At 40.3% G+C, this 19,553-nt stretch overlaps 1 protein-coding gene across 1 annotated transcript in view; it reads left to right on the top strand.

Moving 5' to 3' along the window:
• Positions 1 to 19,553, top strand: part of MAN1A1 (mannosidase alpha class 1A member 1) — a 417,034-nt gene that overhangs the window by 319,079 nt on the left and 78,402 nt on the right. Inside the window, exons 6-7 of the mRNA XM_069235393.1 lie at positions 5,162 to 5,285; positions 9,444 to 9,537. Of these exons, the coding sequence (XP_069091494.1) occupies positions 5,162 to 5,285; positions 9,444 to 9,537 (218 nt within the window). The remainder of the gene's footprint in view (positions 1 to 5,161; positions 5,286 to 9,443; positions 9,538 to 19,553) is intronic.

Below are 19,553 nucleotides of genomic sequence, written 5' to 3'. Positions count from 1 at the left end.
GTCTTCTTGGGTGAAGAACTAGAGACCATCAAAAACAAGGCATACCTCACCCCAGCACGGCAGCAGAAGCTAACCAACTTGGCTGTCAGTATTTCCAGAAAATAGTTTGTTTCAGTACGATTGTTCAAGTCGCTTCTAGGCGTGATTTCCTCAGCCATCGTCCTAGTTCGTCTAGCAAGATTGAGAATGAGACCTTTACAAGAGGAGTTACAGCTCCAATGGACCCAGTCGCAAGGATCCTTCGACTTAATAATTGTTACACCAAGAATTCGGTAGGCTTTGCGATGGTGGTTTCAGACCATCTCTCCCAAGGGCTTACTTTTCTAACGCCAATAGCAGATTTTATCATCATGACAGACACTTCCAACACAACAAGTATGTTTTATATCAACAAGCAGGGAGGGACAAGATCCCTCTCCCTCTCAAGGGAAGCTCAATCTCTTTGGGACTGGCTCCCACTGCACGATATTCGCCTCAGGGTGGAGCACCTCCTAGCGGATTCTCTCAGCAGGACGGTGGACAACTGCCACGAGTGGGAACTCAACCAGAAGGTACTCGATGGCGTCTTCCAACGCTGGGGACAACCGATTCTAGACTTGTTTGCCACCAATCAGAACACCAAATGCCAATTCTACGCCAGTCGATACCCACTCCCGGGGTCGTGGGGAAACGCTCTTTCAATGAGATGGTCCGGGATCTTTGCCTACGCTTTCCCCCTATCCCATTGATTACCAGGCTCCTCAGGAAGATGAAGTTGGAGTGCTGCAGGATCATTCTCATAGCGCCCAGATGGCCCAGGCAGTATTGGTACACGGAGCTTCTTCTCCGGTCCATGGCCAATCCGATGCACCTTCCCTGCAACCACGACCTTCTCACGAAGAATCAGGGTCCGATTCATCATCCCGATCCAACATCTCTTCAATTGCACGCTAGGCTCCTGAGTTCTGAGAGTTTCAGGGTATGAACATTGATCAGGAATGCAGACGGATTTTATCTAGGGCACGAGCGGACAGTACAAATAAGACGTACAAGCTCAAATGGAAGAGATTTTGTTTTTGGTGCTCTCAGAACAAGTTCCGTCCTTTACAGATTAAGCAGTAACAAATTCTCTCGTACCGTCTCACCCTCTCAAAGGCCGATCTATGCCATGTATCGGTTAAGATTAATTTGGCAGCTATAGCCTCCTATAGACGCTGCTGATATGCCCTCACTCGGCTCATCCAGGATTATTAAGGATTATTAAACAGTTAATGAAAGGCCTCTTCCGCACTTTTCCTCCGGTGCGTCCACCTCCGCCAGAGTGGCATTTGAATGTAGTCCTGTCCAGCTATCGAAAGCTCAGTTCGAACCTATTCACAGAGCTGAACTCAAGTACATCACATGGAAAGTGGCTACTCTGCTTGCTCTTACTTCCACCAGGCGAGTCAGCGATATATAGGCTTTTAATACAAAGGAACCTTTTCTGTTTTTTTCGGATGACTTTGTTCTGCTCAGGACCAACCCCAGGTACTTTCCTAAAGTGCCATCATTTCACCTGAATGAGCCTGTGATACTATGAACGTTTTTCCCAAATCCATCTACAATCGCAGAAAAGGCTCTGCATTCTTTGACACCAAGAGATGCCTCAAATTTTACCTCCTTTTAGTACCAAACAAATAAGGAAATCAGATCAGCTGTTAGTATCTTATGCTTATGGACGGCAAGGAGCAGGGGTCACTAAGGCCACCATAGCCCGGTGGATTGCTTCTACAATTCAGTTTTGCCACAGCAAAGCAGGAAAACCTTTGACTAGGCGCCCGAGAGCGCACTCCACGAGAGCAGTCTCCACATCGGCTGCTCTGTTTCAGGGCATTGCTCTGGATAAAATATGTCAGGCTGTTACATGGAAGACTACGCACTCCTTTACGCAGCACTACTGTTTGGAGTCGTCGCAGAGAACTGACTCTCTAGTTGGACAAGCTGTCTTACGTCATCTCTTTCACTAAGGTGAGACCTTTCCTTTATTATGTAGAAACTATTCTATATGCAATAGTCTATAATTGCTATGCAATATAGTTTGAGATACTGTTATATATATATATATAATATATATATGTGTGTGTGTGTTTTAGGCTCATAATACAAGATTTATGAGCTGGTTATTTGGTAATATGTTTGAGTATTTCTATGATCACACCCTCCATCCACTGCAGGCATGACGTTTAAGAGTACTGCTGGCTATTCAGATTCAAGCATGTGAATTGATGAAAGATCCGATACTGGATAAGAAAACAAGCTACTAACCTGTAACTACAGTTATCCAGTATTGGTATCTTTCAAAAATTCACATGCGACCCACCCTCCTCCCCTTAGACGCTCGCATTTCCTCTCAGGTCATAATCTTTTTTACTCTCGTGCTAGAACATCTGACGGAAAGAGCCTCTCTAGAGGGTGCTGGTGCCTGATTGGCCAGCAGCCAGGTTTGGGTCCTTTCACAAAAAGACTTAGATAGGCTATATGAGTGAATTGTGTTACCATTATAGCCTATAGAAAAAAAATGTCTTTGTTAATTATTACTTTTTATGTACCGTGGGACTCCCACTTCAACGGGGATGATTCAAACATGTGAATTTATGAAAGATACCAATACTGCATAACTGTAGTTACAGGTAAGGAACTTGTTTTCTTTGTTATGTGGTAAGGTCATGTTCTGATGTCATGCTTTGATTTGTTTTGGTGGTATGGAATGGCGCGCATGGTTGTGGCACATCATGGCATTGTAGACTCTGCAGGGTTTATAATAAACCAGTGGGACACCGAGATGCCTTCAGGGGTCCAGCTGCTCGTCACAATTCTGTATTGGGTAGTGTGTCAGCTCTTCCAGATCATAAACATCGATCTGTGCCCTTCTCATCTATTCCACCTCAGTGTGTACCTCTACCCCGCTTCTTATTTTCACTTCCACCTCTTCTGCATGAAGTGCTCTGAAGTGGTCTGGGCGGCACATGACTCTTTAACCAGGGACATGTGCTGTGCATGAAAACAAATACACATGCTTCAGAGGCTCACCACTGGTCCTAGGTTTTATATAAACCGTGCCTTGCCGAACCATACCATACCATATATGCAATATGCTGAATTAAGGAATGCAATGCAGACAAGTCATGCTAGTTGCGTTCTAGAAGGTGTATATGAAGTCGCCTTCACATCCTGGCGCTCTGCTTTTTCTTTAAATCGTCCCACCCTCCATGCCCTCTCACTCACCTTGAGGTAGAATCATGCCTCTCTGCACTCACTTGACTAGAAGAGATCCAGGCAGCCGGTCAGTGCTACCAGGGCAGAGAGCATGACTGGCAGGAGACCTGTCTGACACGCCATGTCCCGGGCGACAGCAGTCTCTCGGATCTCCACAGGTGACAGCAAAACGCTGTTGAGCAAACACGAGACCCATTGCATTGCAAATGCTGGATTTTGATTGCAACTTTTCTTTGTATTTAAGCACCCTACCAGCAAGTCTTTTTCAACAGTCTCCCTCATGTACTTACCCCGCTCTGTGTACACCCCCCCCCCCCACCCCCCCCCAATCTATCTACTTGCTCCCACCCTCCCTCCTTCCCCTGTCGTTTGGTATGCTCCCACCTTCCTGTTTGTTGTCCATGATGGCTTTGCTCTACCCCTATCATAAAAAACAAGCACTGTGACATGGACACCACTGACTGTGTCATAGTGCTTTTTTCTCCCCACACCCTCTGTCCAACTCCTGCCGTCGCTCTTGCCAGCAATAAATAAAGCGCTTTGACATGGCCAGTGCTGCCCACATCCCAGTGCTTTTTAAAAAAAAATGTAAACTTTATTCCATGCTGCACAGCAACTGCACTGCAGTTCAACATGGTTAAAAACAGACAAAGCAAGTACCTTATGTAGGCAGGGCCTAGTGGCTTTGTCAGTGCATATATATATATATATATATATATATATATATATATATATATATATATATATATATATATATATAATCTCCAAAACATTTTACACATTTGCATGATATGGTTTACTCAGCTTTGATATTGCAACTTTTGAAGTCCTTCAGGGAGAAACGAGACTACAAACAGTAAGGAGTACAAACAGCAACAGGAGGCACAGGCGAAGGAGCAAAAAACTAAAACCTGTGAAAGAGGGGAAAATGACCATATAATGAGAAAAGCAAGTAAATCTGTTAGTCCAAGAAGGCAGTGCCTGTAAAATGCATTGTAGTCACATTTGCATAGTTTTATTCAAATCCTTAAACACAACTAGGCCCAAATCTTCTCTTAAAGGAATTGGCAAATGGACTGATTGGCGTTATTCGCCTAGCGATGAAAGAATTATTTATATTTTAATAAATAAAAATATCCCATATAAAGCTGAAAGCAGTATAAAATAAATATCACCCATAGCACCTCATCCATCTTTTTTGCGAAGGGATATTTGAGTGCTTATCTAGTGATAAGTGTGTTGGAAGGACAGATGTTGTTGCTAACTAAACATATACCTCAGGGAATGAAAGGCATCTTAAGACAAGCATGACTATGTGGTTAATGGCTCTCAGCTGGTTTACTTAAAAGGTAAGGAATTAATTGACATTTATAGGAGAGCTGTGTAGACCATTGAGGAGAACATTGGAACAATATTTAAAACCCCTTCTGTGATTTGATGGGTATTGATTTGTTTGTAAATTATAGAGTGCCGATCCCCATACTTGATGCTTACCATGATATATTGCTTTGTTGAGCCGAAGTACATTTTAATACTGTTATTTAGATCTGTGTTGGTGTGTGGTGTTGATGCATTAGTAGCTTACAGTGTTTGTAGATGCTTCTTTAGTTGACCGCAGCTACTGTTTTATGCCCTCAAATTTGCCCTCTGAATCGTTTTATATTGTATTTTTTCCTTCTATTTCTTCCTTCTGCTAGTTTGTGTGGAATGTCTTTATAGGTAACTTTAGGCATCTCCAAGAATAATACAGAATACTCCTTTTGTTTCAAATAATGTATTTCCTGTGTACCTTTGGTGAAGTATTTGCCAGTTATGTTTGGTTGGAAGACTGGACGAAATTGGCAGCCATTTGATAATCCAATCTTTGATGCACTTTGTAATTGCATAACTGCTATCTCTAATCAACTGCTGTCTGTGTTTTTTTTAGCGGGATTGGTCGAAACTGGCCTTGGGCTTCTGGAGGAAGCAGTATTCTTGCTGAATTTGGAACTTTGCATTTGGAATTTGTTCATTTGAGTGAACTTTCTGGAAACCCTCTGTTCGCAGAAAAGGTACTATGTTTACTTTTTTGTTACAGGTATTTCGTTTTTTTATTTCAGGTGAAGTGTGAAGTGTTGCACGGTATTCGTTGTGAAACAATAACTTAATATAATAAACTGCAATCATTAAAGTAATTGAACTCACTTAATTGGAATTCATGGATCACGCTTAAATTATTATTTATGCTTGTTTTTTTTTTTGTTTTTTTTTGCCATAAATACTTCGTCAAGCCCAAGAGCTTGTGCATAATTTAAACTGCTAGAATTAGTGTACCACTAATTCCATTATTTTTTTCCACTGAAAAAGTGCACTATCTGAGTTTGGGATTTTGACGCTGGTGTCAAAATTTAAAGTTATGTGAGGAACATTATCGGTGGACAAAGTATCACGGCGTACGTTTAGATGAGCTTTTTAGTGCTTGATTGGGTGTTATCTTTGGATTTATTGCCCTCCGAACTATGCACCTTTGTTAGAAAATCATGGACCCCTTTCTGATACAGTCCAAGTGGAAAACCTGGTACTCATCGTGAAACAAGTCAAACCCCCATATCAAAATCAATCATTAACTTTAGATTTTTTGTTTTGTTACGTGAAGTGAGTACTCGCATTTTAGTTGGTCAGCTACTGGTAGTTTCACTGTGCAGCATTTTGGTCCGGTACCATTTTAAAAATATATATGTAAATAACCAAGAATGTGTTTTTCTATAATTTCGAAAATGTCCTTTTGCACTGTCGGACTTAATGGTCTCCAGAGTTACATTGAAATTTTTTAATGTACTTTTTTATTTTAACTCCCTTTCAAGTTTAGCCTACCACACAACGCAAGGTGCCTGGTTGTGAAAGACGTATTGTAGGCTTACCAGGAACTCACTGGAACCACAGCACTCCCATTGCTTAAATTTGGTCAGCTTTGTCACTCATTTGCCTCTTATTCGTTAGCTTGCCTTCCTTTGTACCATCCTTTTGATTGACTGATTAGTATCCTTCCAGTGCTCACTTTTAGGGAGTTATTTTTTTCCCCCTTTTGGTTAAGCACTCTGTGAGTGCATGTATTTTCCAACTATGCACATCCTGTGCTTTTTTCCCCCTCGTCACTCTGTTTCTCCCTCCTTTGTCTTCCACTCTTGCTTGTGATCCCTCCCCCACCCCCCCCCCAAACTACCTCAAGCCCCATTGCCCTCTTCTTCATGTGTTTCTCCTTCAGGACCTGCGTTGCTCTTTTCCTCATGAGCTTCTTTCTGCACCCTTTCCCGGCTTTATTTTATTGCTCCCCCCATGCTTTCTCCATTTGTCCCCCTTCCCTCCACCCAACATTCCATTTTTTTCCCTTTCCTCAAGTAAATATTCTGTGCAAATATGTAGAATCATTGCAAGAGGAGGTATATCTTTTTAAAATGTGGGACAGGAAAGCTGTTAAACTGTCATGTGATTCCCAAACATACCGGTTATCACTTGTGGTCCCAGGACCAGTTATTGTGGTGTCCATAATTAAAAAAAAAAAAAAAAGGCATTTGCAATGCAAAAGGTCTTGCATTTGCTTGAGTTACAGCTATTGGCATTGTAAATCTATAACTGGACTTTTCTTGCCACATAGCTTGGCCAACCCTGCCTCATAATTTCATCCTTTCCAGCTATTTAGTTCCAGTGGCTCTGCATATAAACCAAAGCATTTCCATTTACCTTCTTTTACTATCTGCAGCAAAATATGAAATGTTGCCATTTAGCATTTTAATTTAAATCTGCCATGCTAATTCCAATAGAATACCACTTTCATTACCTCACCATCAGAGTTGCTGGCAGGCTAACACAATTGCCCAAAAAAAGACACAGGACAGCCACAGAGGAGAAATAAACTAGAAGGGTCACCCAAACATATCAAGAGTGTTCTAACGGTCATAGTGTAATAAGGATGTTTAGTTGGCCTGAATTAGGGTCATAATTGTAATAAGGATATATTAAAACATATACAGTTATCATATGATCTTTTATCAGAAATAATATTTTGGCATTAAACTATAATGCTCAAAACAGCCCCTAGAGAACACCATAACAAAAATATAATTTTTAAGGAACATGGTCATGTAACCATATTGTTAGCCCATAAACGGGATAACCCCATGAAAAAACAGGGGAAAGTAATTAGTAATTATACTTAGCCCCTAGAGGGCATATTTAGGACTAGCAGGCCTGCTGCAATGATATTACAAACAAGGCTTTTAAAACAAATCTTCACACAGCTGTAAAACAAAAGTTGTAGCCATGAGAAAGCTTAAGACACTGAATGGTGCGAGATGTTATTATTTTGGGGTCCCCCGCTAACGTAGTGTGGGGTCCCAGAGATGATGCAGACAGAACATTTTGAAGGTGGTCCCATTGTCCACCACAGATTGAGTTATGAGCAAAAATGTTTTGTAAAAGTAATGCCCTACAAAGCATTATAGGGAGTTTTTGTGCAGCAAATGTTATAGTATGTTGACTGCATTGCACAGAACAGCCACTAGAGGACACCACGATAAAAATAGCATTGGGAAAAAACATGGTTATGTAACCATGCAGTCTGCTCTTAAAGAGCATAACCACATGAAAAAAAATGGTAGAAAGTAATGCAGTGCAACCATATATTTAGCCCCTAGAAGGCATAGTGCATTACATATTTTTAAGGCTAGTAGGACTATTGCAATGATCTTACAAACAAGACCTGCAAAATATAACTTCTCTCAGCTGCAAAACGAAAGTTCCAGCCATGAGAAAGCTTAAAAAGATAATTAATGGTGGTAGGAGTTATGATTTTGGAGTCCCCACTAACCCAGTGTGGGGGCCCAGAGATGTAGTCCGAGCACATTGTGGCCAATGTTTTGAAGGTGGTCCCCTTGTCAAAGAACCACCACAGGCTGAGTTATGAACAGAAATGTTTTGTAAAAGTAATGCCCTCCAAAGCATTATGAGACAAGTTTCTGTGCCACAAATATTTTAATTTGCTCATATGAATATAATGCTTGGAACAGCCCCTAGGGGACGCCACAATGAAAATAGCATTGTAAGAAATATGGTCGTGTAACTATAGACCCTAGAGGGCATAACCACACAAAAAAGAAAATGGCAATAAAGAATGCAGTGTAACCCTATATTTAGCCCTCGGAGGGCATAGTGTGTTATAAATAGTCAGGGGTAGCATGCCTATAACAATGATACTACAAACCAGGCCCTTAAAACAAGCATCTCCCAGCTGTAAAACAAAAGTTCCAGCCATGTGAGAGCTTAAACAGACACTTAATGGTGGGAGGGGTTATTATTTTGGGGTCCATCCAAACCTAGGGTGGGAACCCAAAGATGTAGACCGAGCACGTGAACGTTTTGGTGGTAGTGAGTTGTGAACAAAAAGGTTTTGTAAAAGTAATGCCCTGCAAAGCATTATGGGTCGAGTTTACCTGGGTGTAGTGAAAATTGTAGTATTAGCTCTCCTGGTGAGCTGCTTTCACTTTGAGGATTTCTGTTTTATATAGGCGTTCAAAGTGTTTTAAAGGGAGAGCCACAAGAAATGTCTCTGATTTGGTAACTGTGAACAATGTGCTCAGTGCTCCAATACCGCAGATCAAGTTCAAGCTGTTGTTCCTGTGAGCGCCATGGCTGCCATACAGCACGAAGGGGAGAGCCAAAATAAATAGTTCTGCCACGCTGAAGTATTGGCAATCATGCAATAATCCATGTAACAGGGGCAGTCTGCAAGGCTTGACAAAAACAGCCTCAGTATGGGACAAACATAAAGCATTTACCAATTACATGAAGTAATTTTTGAAAGGCAAGCCCATGAACAAGTTAGTGATTGCCGTGACATGGGTGTGGTTAAAATCCACACAATTACTAACAATTGCTCAAAGAGCTTGCGTACTCGACCTACTAATTGGAAGGTATTTTGTTAGCTGCGCTTGAAACCAAGCAGTCAAACTTAAAATGGCTTCATGACGTTTCTGCGTAAAAGGAGGTATGCCAAACTAACTTCAACTATTAATAAAACACGCATCCAGAGAGTTCTACACATTAGCAGGCAGTATAAATGAATTCATTATACAGACAGTATTTATCATTTTAATGTTAATTGCACTAAACTGTTGTCGAAGAAATTGGTTAAAATAACTTTGGTAAAAAAAAATATTCTTTGTCCTTAATAGGTTATGAACATTCGGAAAGTCCTGAACCGTTTAGAGAAGCCACAAGGTCTCTACCCGAACTATTTGAATCCTAACAGTGGACAATGGGGTCAACGTATGTATCCTATGCTCTGTTTAGTTGTAGTCTTGGTTTGTGAAACAAATTTGATAGTTAATTTTTCCTCGGTGTTTTAAATGTATGTGTGGCAGAGTACTTGCTAATTAAAGTTAGCGAAACGAGCAGTATGTGAAATAGAATCACATAAGTTTAGCAGCATATTTTCTTTTAATTTGAGAGGGTGCTGAGTGACATGACGGTGTGATGTATAGTCATGTAGTTGCAGAGCCTCCTGTAACCAGTTATTCCTATGTTCCTCACATTTGTTTCCTATACGTTCATGCAGTTTTTTAACTTGGGGCCCCAGGAGTCTACTCAGGAAGTCTGTGACTGCTTAGAAAATTAAATAATTTAAAAAAGTCTATGTAATTAAAGACGCAACACATAAAATGGAAGATTTCTAAACGTTCTCCAAATGTGAAGAAATCAGAAATGGGAGGCTACAAATTAAGTTGGTATCCTAAGATTGCTTCGTAGAGAAGTGCAGGTGCATCTCTCAGAATAAAGTATGAACGAGTGGGGTTGATTTACTTTAGAAAAGTTCCATCCTTCCTGTTAAGTGTGACTGTTTTAAAAATAAATTTGTGAATTAATAAAAAAGTCATTTGTGTATTGTTGTGTGGTTCGAATCATTGAAATTGCTTAAGCCGGGGTCCTGGTTTCCGGTGTCCAGTGGCCAAAGGGTTAAGAACCAGTGTCTTAATGCATTGTTGCGGGATTTGCTTCTGTTTTGTGAAGTCTCCACTAGAAGTAAAATTATCCTCATTTTATTCCCTTGTATAGGGCTTTGCGCTGTGTAGGTATTTGTGCTGTGGCAGTGCCATGTGACTCTTCCTGTTGTGTGATCTGATAGCTTTTCAGCTATGTCTTCTTACAGTAGTGTCAGGATGCATAGATGCCTTTATATGAGAAGAAGGGTTTTAGAACTCTGCCTTCACAAGAAGAGTAACTCTCTACATCAGCATTTTATCATCATATTACACAGCACAGTACAGAAAAGAAGTCTTCATACTGACAGAACAGAAATGTAGATTGAAACATGTTTCAATCTTCATTTTAAATTTCTTTACTGAAGGTTTTGAAAACGAAAGTGGTGCTTGGCAGATAGAATGCACCTGGCATCGACAAACTGAGCTTCTGTGACAGCCCGACTGTTCATATGCTTACCAAAAAACAACCTGTGTGTGGGTCATACACACACTGATACGCACACTTAGAATGGAAATGTGAACACATCCCCTGCTTGAATCGTACTGCATTACTGTGTGCTGCGGACTGCACACCACGAACAGGCACATCACTACTATGAACATATAAAACACTTGAATGGACACCAGTTCAGCCAAACTAACCAGTACACCAGGGGTCGTATCACACATGCAGCGCATTTTCCTTGTTAACGCCTTTTAAAAGGTGCACTTAGAGCAAACAAGGAAAATGTGCCATGTTATCATGAATGCGCTGCCCACAAGGCTGCCACTAACTTGCGCTGCTTTGGGGGAGCGCATTCATGTGAAAAATGGAGCGCCTGCTTTAAAGCCGCTACATGTGTTACTGCGCAGGCAGCAACCTGCTTGCACTTCTAAGGGGGGAATAGAGATCCCCCTGTAGGCGGGTGCATTGAGTGACTGCAGGAGGGTGCAAGGGAATGTCTGGAAGGGCCATGGGATCCCCATTCTCCCCTCCAGAGGGCTTCCATCAGTGGGCGCACTGACAGTGAGCTTCCTGACCGCTTCTTTGCCTCTGCGCCCACGTTTTTAATACGGCATGGACGCAGAGGCAAAGAGATCCCCTAATTTGCTGGGTGCCACAACCCCATGCAAATGAGGCAACACCCTCTGGTTATAGCGCTGGTGCTGTGTTACAGAAAGGGTTGCACAAGTGTGTGGCCCTTTCTATAATATCAAAGTGCCCTGGGGGTGTGCAGAGGGGGTGCACATGCCCATTGCGCCCACAGGGCACTTCTATAATTAGGCCCCAGCACTTCAGTTACTTTTTTCCTACCGTTTAGTGTTTTTTGCCTGATCCTTGAATTGAAGGGACCGACAAACATTAATCAAGAGAACACTGCAAATATTCTCCCCCAAGCTAGCAAACTGGGTTCTCTGGCTGCGATGGAACCCAGCATGCCAAGCCTTCTTGACTTTTTTAGACTGCTTAGTTGAGCAGTCATGGCCTTGCTCGAAGAAACTGGTCATAATGCAGAAATTACGAGGCAGTCAGGGATAATCCAGTCAGAGTTATTTTGTGCAGAAGTGACTTTAGTAGCTTGTTTAAATGTTATGTTGGTTGCATGTGTGGCTGTAGATACTTATGCTTAGCATGCACCTGCATTTTGTGCTGGACACTAACATTTGAAGGTTATTATTATTATTATTTTTTAAGTCTCTTAAGCCAAGGATATGGTGTAACAAAGATATTGTACTGATAAAAGAAGTCTACCTTCTCAAATATATGGCAACAAAAACACCATATAAAGTTTAAACACTTACGTAGAGATAAGAAGAATCCGTAATGTTATATACAAATGCACAGAAAAACACCAATCAAAGGATGAGGCTGGAAATAGACATGAGGAAGTCGGGCAGAGCTGATTTATTTATTTAATTTTTAATGTACGTAGCTCAAATCTGAATGCAGTGATAGGTTTGATAGACGTATTTTTGTTTAATAGTTTCTGCAGGATTAGCTTCTATATCACGACTTAGTTATTTTGTAAGGCTTCCAATCTGCAACCTAAGGTTTTGCATTGCAGTTGGATATCTTTATTCTACCGTGATTTCAGACACTGCTAGGCAGAAAAGGTGCTAATCTAATGCATTATTCCGGGACCAAGACAAACTAGTGGTTTCGTAGCGGTGCAAGTGCTTTGGTACAAAATATCCATGGTAATCTTTTAATACGAGGGGTAAAGCGAGTTAGTTGTGTAACATACTACAAGTAGATAGGTTCTATAGCAATAAAATTAACTTCTACTTCCAGTACAGCAAACTAAGGTCTCTTATAAAATCTTTTCGCTTGGAGCAAGACAACAAACATCGATAAATATTTGCATGCTGATTACTGTATTCTGCAATCAGTACGTACACGACATAGTGTATCATCATCAGAATAGATGCTCTGGCATTAGAAACACATCTTACTTTGTCATGTTAAAAATTCTACTTATATGCTTCACTTAAAGTAAACCACTGTTAATTGAAATGACATTAGTTTGAAAAGACTGCAGATCTTACTTTGTGTTGTATGTTTGCAATTCCTGTGTTTGCAAAAACAAAATGGCTTCTGCGACTAACAAGCTTTTACAAAAAGAAGTATTACAAGAACTAGCTAGATGTAAATGGTGGCACATATTGGGAAGTTCTTGTTCCTTCCGACACTTTTCACCACCTTTGGAAGAATAGTTGCATACTTCAATATTATGCTGCTGTTTTCAAAATGTTGTCATACTCCTTTGCATTCAAGCCGTGCTTTTAAAGCGGAACGATTTAAAGGAGTGGATTGACATCCTGGCAACGTGTGACAACAGTGGAAAAGGCTGGCATGCTCGTCTGTCAAATGTGGGCACTAAAGAGGTCGAGCAGCACTGGCATTGACACTGTTTCCGGAGTCCTTTCTGATATGTCTTGTGCATAGTTTCTCTATCTACAGCAAATAGCAAAACCAGATTGCAAATTGTCTTGGCTGCTTTGTATCTCAGCTGTTGCACTAGCTGATTAGTCCTCGACTTTTCAGCAATCCGATTGAGAACTGCCATTGACTATAGGTAGTGTTACTGTGAAATCACGATTATTCGATGTCACATTTTTCATGCAATTATAAGTCTAGGCGACTGCCACATCTCTAATTGTCTCGGGCATAGATTTCTGATTACGGCAAAATGTTTTGAGGACAGACAGATCAAATTTAGTTGTAATAAACAGGCTTGCATTGTGCAGCACAGTGGCAGGTGTTTTGCAACGGTTAAATGATCACCTTTAATTTGTCATTTGGTGTCTTCATATATTGAATGGCATTATTGTGATGAAAAGTTTACCTTGAAAGTATGAATGTGAATAGTTGATTTACTGGGGACAATTTTTTTCCTGCAGCATAAAATAAATCCGTATATCTTTCAAAGTAATTCAAACAGCATGGAAATAACGATTCTTTCTTTGTCAGGAATATGTTCATCCTTTATGCAGAATTCCCAAGGATGGTCTTCTCAAAACTGGTTATTTCAGCAGGGCATCCAGTGCATTCTGTCACGACATTTACATTAGACACATTCACTGTAAAATAGTGTTTTACAGTGCTGTTTAATTTACTTCAGACTTTTATTCTGTTCTTATTTGATTTTATAATATTTCTCTCTTGTTGAGCTGGTTGTAACATGCACTTGCTTCATTTTATCAGGAGCTACCACCAACTAATTCTTAGTTTCTTAATTTTCCTTTGCTTGTCCCTTGAACAAGCATTGCTTTGAAAGGAACGCTGCTCCATTGTTGGATTAGGCGCTAGAAACTAGGTTATGTGCCATTCATTATAAAATGAGGTCTTTAGAGCGTCAGATTCTAGCCCATATGAGAGGGGGGTGGGGTGGGGGGGGGTGCACCATTATGTTTGCTAGTTAGCCTAGATCGCCACTCTCCTGTGGTATGCACCAAACCCCTTAACTACTCCTCTGCAGAACTGAGGAAACTAAACACAGCCCACCCATATCTTAATCCCGATGCGGTGAACCTTATCAAACTTTAAAGATTTTTAAACCCCACCCTGCAAAACTTGCTGTTGAAAATAGTAAAGCTAATGCCCTACGGAATTACTTAGACCCAGCTCAACTTTAAACTAGTACTCTAGCTTAAAGCTCAGCTAAGCCACAGTTCGATCTCATTAATTTGAGACCGTGGGCGAAACGCTGTATCGAAGTTCAAGTTACTGCACTCTGATAACCTCAATATTTTGGCAATAACACAGACTTGGCTAAAGTAAGTACCAACGCTGATTTATTTTAACCACAAGGATATTTCTCAGTATGATGCAATCGGCCAGGCAATAATGGAGAAAGGCATAGCAATACTTATTGAAAGGAAGTTTGACATTTTTAATATTTAATTTATACAGATCAATGATGCTGATGTACCCCTTTTCATCCCTCATTATGTTACCACCTCCAAGTCGAGTTATGCGAGTACTCCAAATGGGCACTTTCTTCTGTCAATGAACAAGCCAAATTTAACAAAGGTGGTGAATATGGAAAACGTAAAATAAAAATCTCTGGTTCTCTGCTAAGATTGCCAGTCTTAAATTGGTGGGAGCCAAGCTTGGAAGTAAGTGGTGAATAAGTCCTCAGTTCATAAAATAGCTATATTTAACATTTGTAGACAGTACTTCCCATCTTGTATTCTGTATGCATCTACTGCACAAAATTCTAAGTCACTACTGCTCCCATACGTTATAGTATTCTCAAAACCTTTTAAATAATTGTCCTTCTACATCTGTGGACTCATTAGACACTGCTGTTTTTCTGCAGGCAAATGAGATTTCCTTGAGAACTGCAAAGTCCCTTTGACTTATGAACTTCAGCAATGTGTAATGAAATGCAAATAGGGGTCGCCTTGTGACCCTATTCTTATTAAAGTCTTTCAGAAAAATATTCTGACACTCGGTAAGATCTCCTCTGATAATTTCTGTATCTCTGACTTTAGCATTGTACCTATCACCTCGATAAGGTATTGTCAAGCAGTTAATAAAGGAAAGGAGCCTGGACCCAGAAGATGTAGCCAACTATCGGCCTAATGCTCTTCCCTCTGTAGCCAAAATTCTTGAATCTAAAGGTAAACAACTTTCCCAAGAAGGTTTCAGACCTAATCGTAATGCAGAAATAGCCCCATAGGCAGAGTTAGAAAATCTTAAGATGGATAAAGACAAGATCGTCACTTCAGCCTTAATTTTACTATATCTTTCTGCTGTGACTTTGACGCCATGTATACTAACATCCTTTTAGCTAGATTGCAATACTGTGTCAAGGGGACCCATTTAAAGTCTTGCTTCTTTTCTTACTGCATTATCTTGAAAAGTGTTAGTTTGACAATTCTTCGTCCGCTGTTCCCCAAGCACATTCGTCCCTCAAGGCTTCATTCTTTTCACCGCTTCATTTTAATATTTGTTCTTCCGCTTAGTAAGTTAATCAGGAAATGTGGGTAATGTTTTTACACCTACGCAGATTTACATAGTTGCTTTTTCAATTGGAAGAACTGGGTTCTCTATTGAGCATACTGATGAGCTGTCAGTATTATCAAAAAGGGATGTATCCGAATTGGTTACAGATTAATCTCAACAAAACAACTTCTGATACACTGTAGCAATTCATCAATCTGGTCACCATCTATTTAGCCAAAGTCTATTAGCTCGTTTCCCTCCCACAATTTTATGGTTAGATCTCTTGGTGTTAAGCTGGATAACCATTTCAAATTGGATGTTCACATTTCTTCTGTGGTATCATCTTGTAACTTCAAACTTAAGCGTCTGCTAGAGTAAAGGTAGGTGTTGTATGATCTCAGAATTGATAGCGTGGAGGCCTGATAATGCTAATTTTCCCTACCTGTGAGTGTGTAAAAGCCAAAACCATAAGCTTCAGAACCGAGCGATTGGTTTTCTTCTGACAAGCCTATCTTGCTTAAACTTCACTGGCTACCCGGTTAGCAGCAAATTCACTTTTAGGTCCTTTGTATTGTTAACAAACCTACCTCTTCACCCTGTAAACTTATTTCTCACTCCTGTTTGCTTCTGTGCCAGAAGACCTGTGGGTGAAAAATCTATTTAACATAAGTGAAATATGTGCTCCTTTAGTCTGATAGTGTGGACACAGGTTAACACTTAGCAGTTTTAAATCATAATTAAAGAGGCCGACCTTTTATTGCTTGAAGTGTTCACATTCAAGCTTATTTTGTGCCGAGTGCAAAATTATATGTGTGATTCAAATTATTTTAGATATTGGCATAGACCGTATCAATACAATATTGTTTCTGCGTTTCCATTCAAGACAACATTATATGTAGATGAATAACATTTTAATTGTGTTTGGGGACAAGTACATTTTTTTTCAAGAAACCTCTTGGCGAAGCGTTGACAAACTAGCAAGATAATACTGCCATAGAATGGGCCATATATTGGCACTCAGTTTGCCTTTTTTTGCTCTATAATTGTCATTCCTGAATTTCAAATTGCTTCACCACTGCTGCGTAATTCCAGTGGCTATAACTATCTGTGCCTGCTAGGTTCAACAAGGACTTTTTTCATACAAAGTGTGAACGTAGCAAACATAAGGTTTTAAAAGTCTTAATTATTTTGCTGTAAAGATGCACAGTAATAATAAAAAATGCAGTGGTTTTGAAGCAGCTGCAGAAACTAGTCTGCATAGAATTAGCTAGCCTTCCCTCCGCCGATCAGCACGGATTATTTTATTGTACTGTGTTTTTCAAAACATAGTGGAGAGTCGTTGTAGTTGGAATGGATAGCAAATCCGTTGGAGGAGGGGTAAAGTTACAACATAAGCAAAAGAGAAATGGAATATTCTATGAACGTTTTGTGGAATGCAAGGATGTGACCCATAATAATGGTACACATTGAAAACGACTCGGAGTAATAGTTTTATATAGTGAAAGCGCAGTATATAACTTAACTAATTGTAGATATGGAAAGAACATTCAAGTGAAAGCACTGGCACTGAAAGTAGAGAGTTTGACAGCACTAAAAATGTTAGAGCTAATCTACTGATTTGGCTGCTTTCATCTAACATTAATGCAGTGGTCAAGCTAAGTGGTTACAAATCGACGCGCTCTAATTTCTGGTGCATCCGTTTAGGGCTTTCCCATATGCCCCACTTATTAACTAAACCAACGGAAATTACGCTGCACTTCCAAGAGTTACAAATGTCCAAATTGTTTGATGATGGTTTTAAATTTACATCTCGCCAAACAATACCAACGCGGTTCAACTTTAACAGTCTTGCTCACAGTAAGTGAGTTATATCATAATTGTCGTAGGTACTTGCATCCATGGAGATAAATATAGATATATGTGCATTTATAGCAGGTTCAGCGTTAGGTATTTGATTGGAGCAGTCTTCTCACAACGAGCAGCTAGTGCAAACAAAATATATTTATTTTATTTTTAGTCACTATTCTCTTAACCTGAGGAGTGTGCTTTATCATTTCCTTTGTTCCTGTAAATAAATCTATACCTTGTTGTGGTGATAATAAATAGGTTGATTTGCCTCTATGCCTGTGGCATTTGTCTTTGGCAATCGAGTATTTCATAGTAGGATGTGTGTTTATGAGAGTATGTAAGTGTCTGCAGTTTATGTGAGCATTTTTCCTCCATCTTTATACTTCGTTACTTTCTGTTCTAGCAGTGAGTGAATGATTGATCTCACAGATGTAAACAGAAGTTTAAAAAATATATTTTTTTTTTCTGAAGGTTTAGAATTCATCAACAATTGGGTTCTTTAGGTCATTATCAATGCTGTTAAATGAACTGTCTGAGTATCATTTTTATTTGCGTGATGCTGGACAAAAGGTACACTGATCTCAAGATCACCCTTCCATGGCTTCTTCAAGATGTGTAAGCTCAATTCTGGAATTAGATCTGAATTGCCTAGATTTTTCCTCAGTAAAACCAGGAGGTGGCCTTTAGCCCATTATCACACCCTTAGCCTGCTTTTCCCTCCTCTGGTTTTAATGGATGTGTTGTGTGGGGCTAACGGAAAGTATCTTTCAGGTGCCGGTGGATTGTGCTGGTACTTCAGAGATCTACTGGTACATGAGCTTTCTCTGTAAGGACAGGCATATCCTCTTCTAATCCTTGAGGCTAATATGTTTTACATCACATTATTCTGCGTTTTCGCGGAAACAGAAGACTTCCACTTTCCAAGTCCATTTTGGCAAGGCTACCCAATGTCTGTTACTCCTCGAGTATACGGACTGAAAAGAAGCCTAAACGTTCATTCTTCCTTTGAGCCCAAGTCCCCATCTACATGCATCTTAACAGGCCCTCACCATATGGTATATTATTTTACAACTCAAGAACATTCATCTACTTTCGCAATTTTGTCTCACACTTTGTATAAGGAACAGACAAAATACTGAGTTTTCTTGTACCTTGTCTTCAAAAAGATGGTCCAGTCACTTTGCCTAGATCGCCATGTCCCCTCATGTGCTTGTAGCTAAGAGTCACCTGTATGACAATCATGAAAAGGCTAATTGTGGACCTTGACTAAACTAAGACTGAGTGGAAACAAAAAACCTCTAATATAAGTTGTCTACTAGAGACTGTTGATCAAATCTGTCTACAAATTCCTCTAAATTGTCTTTGCTCATATTTTGAATACATGTTTCGTTTGGCAATGTTTTTTTTTGAAAGACTGGTTATGTTATTGATTTATATAGCGCACAAATTACCTGAGAGGGTATCCAGGCACTTGGGTACATATGTAGTTTTGTGGTCCACAAGGTGCATATATCAAGAGCCAAGTCTTTACTTCTTGCGAAACTCAAGAAGTGAGAAAGAGACTCTGATGTGTGGAGGGAGGTTGTTCCATGTCTCAGGTGCGATGTAGGAGAATGGACAACCTCCAGTTTTGCTTTTGCAGGTGTGGGGAATGTGTGCAAGTGAGAGTGAGGCAGAGCATAGGTGTCTGGTGGGTTGGTGAAAGTGTATGAGGCTGTTCAGGTATTCTGGTCCTGTATTGTGCGGGGATTTGTGTGTGTGAGAAGTTTGAACTGGCTGCACTTGTAAATGGGGAGCCAGTAAAGCTTCCTAAGGTGTGCTGTGATTAAGGATGTTGCGTGGGAGGTCCATTATGAGTCTTACAGCGGTGTTCTGGGTGGTCTGGAGTCTGTGTAGGAATTGTTTGGAGATTGCGGCATAGAGTTGCCGAAATCCAGCCTGCTGGTGATTAGTACTTGTGTGACGGTCCATCTGGTGTTCTCAGGCAACCGTTTGAAGATTTTTCACAGCATGCATAAGATATG

This window comes from Pleurodeles waltl, chromosome 5 (assembly GCF_031143425.1).
Source record: "Pleurodeles waltl isolate 20211129_DDA chromosome 5, aPleWal1.hap1.20221129, whole genome shotgun sequence".
NCBI lineage: Eukaryota > Metazoa > Chordata > Amphibia > Caudata > Salamandridae > Pleurodeles > Pleurodeles waltl.
The sequence above is the reverse complement of the archived record's forward strand: the minus strand, read 5'-3'. Positions and strand labels throughout refer to the sequence as shown.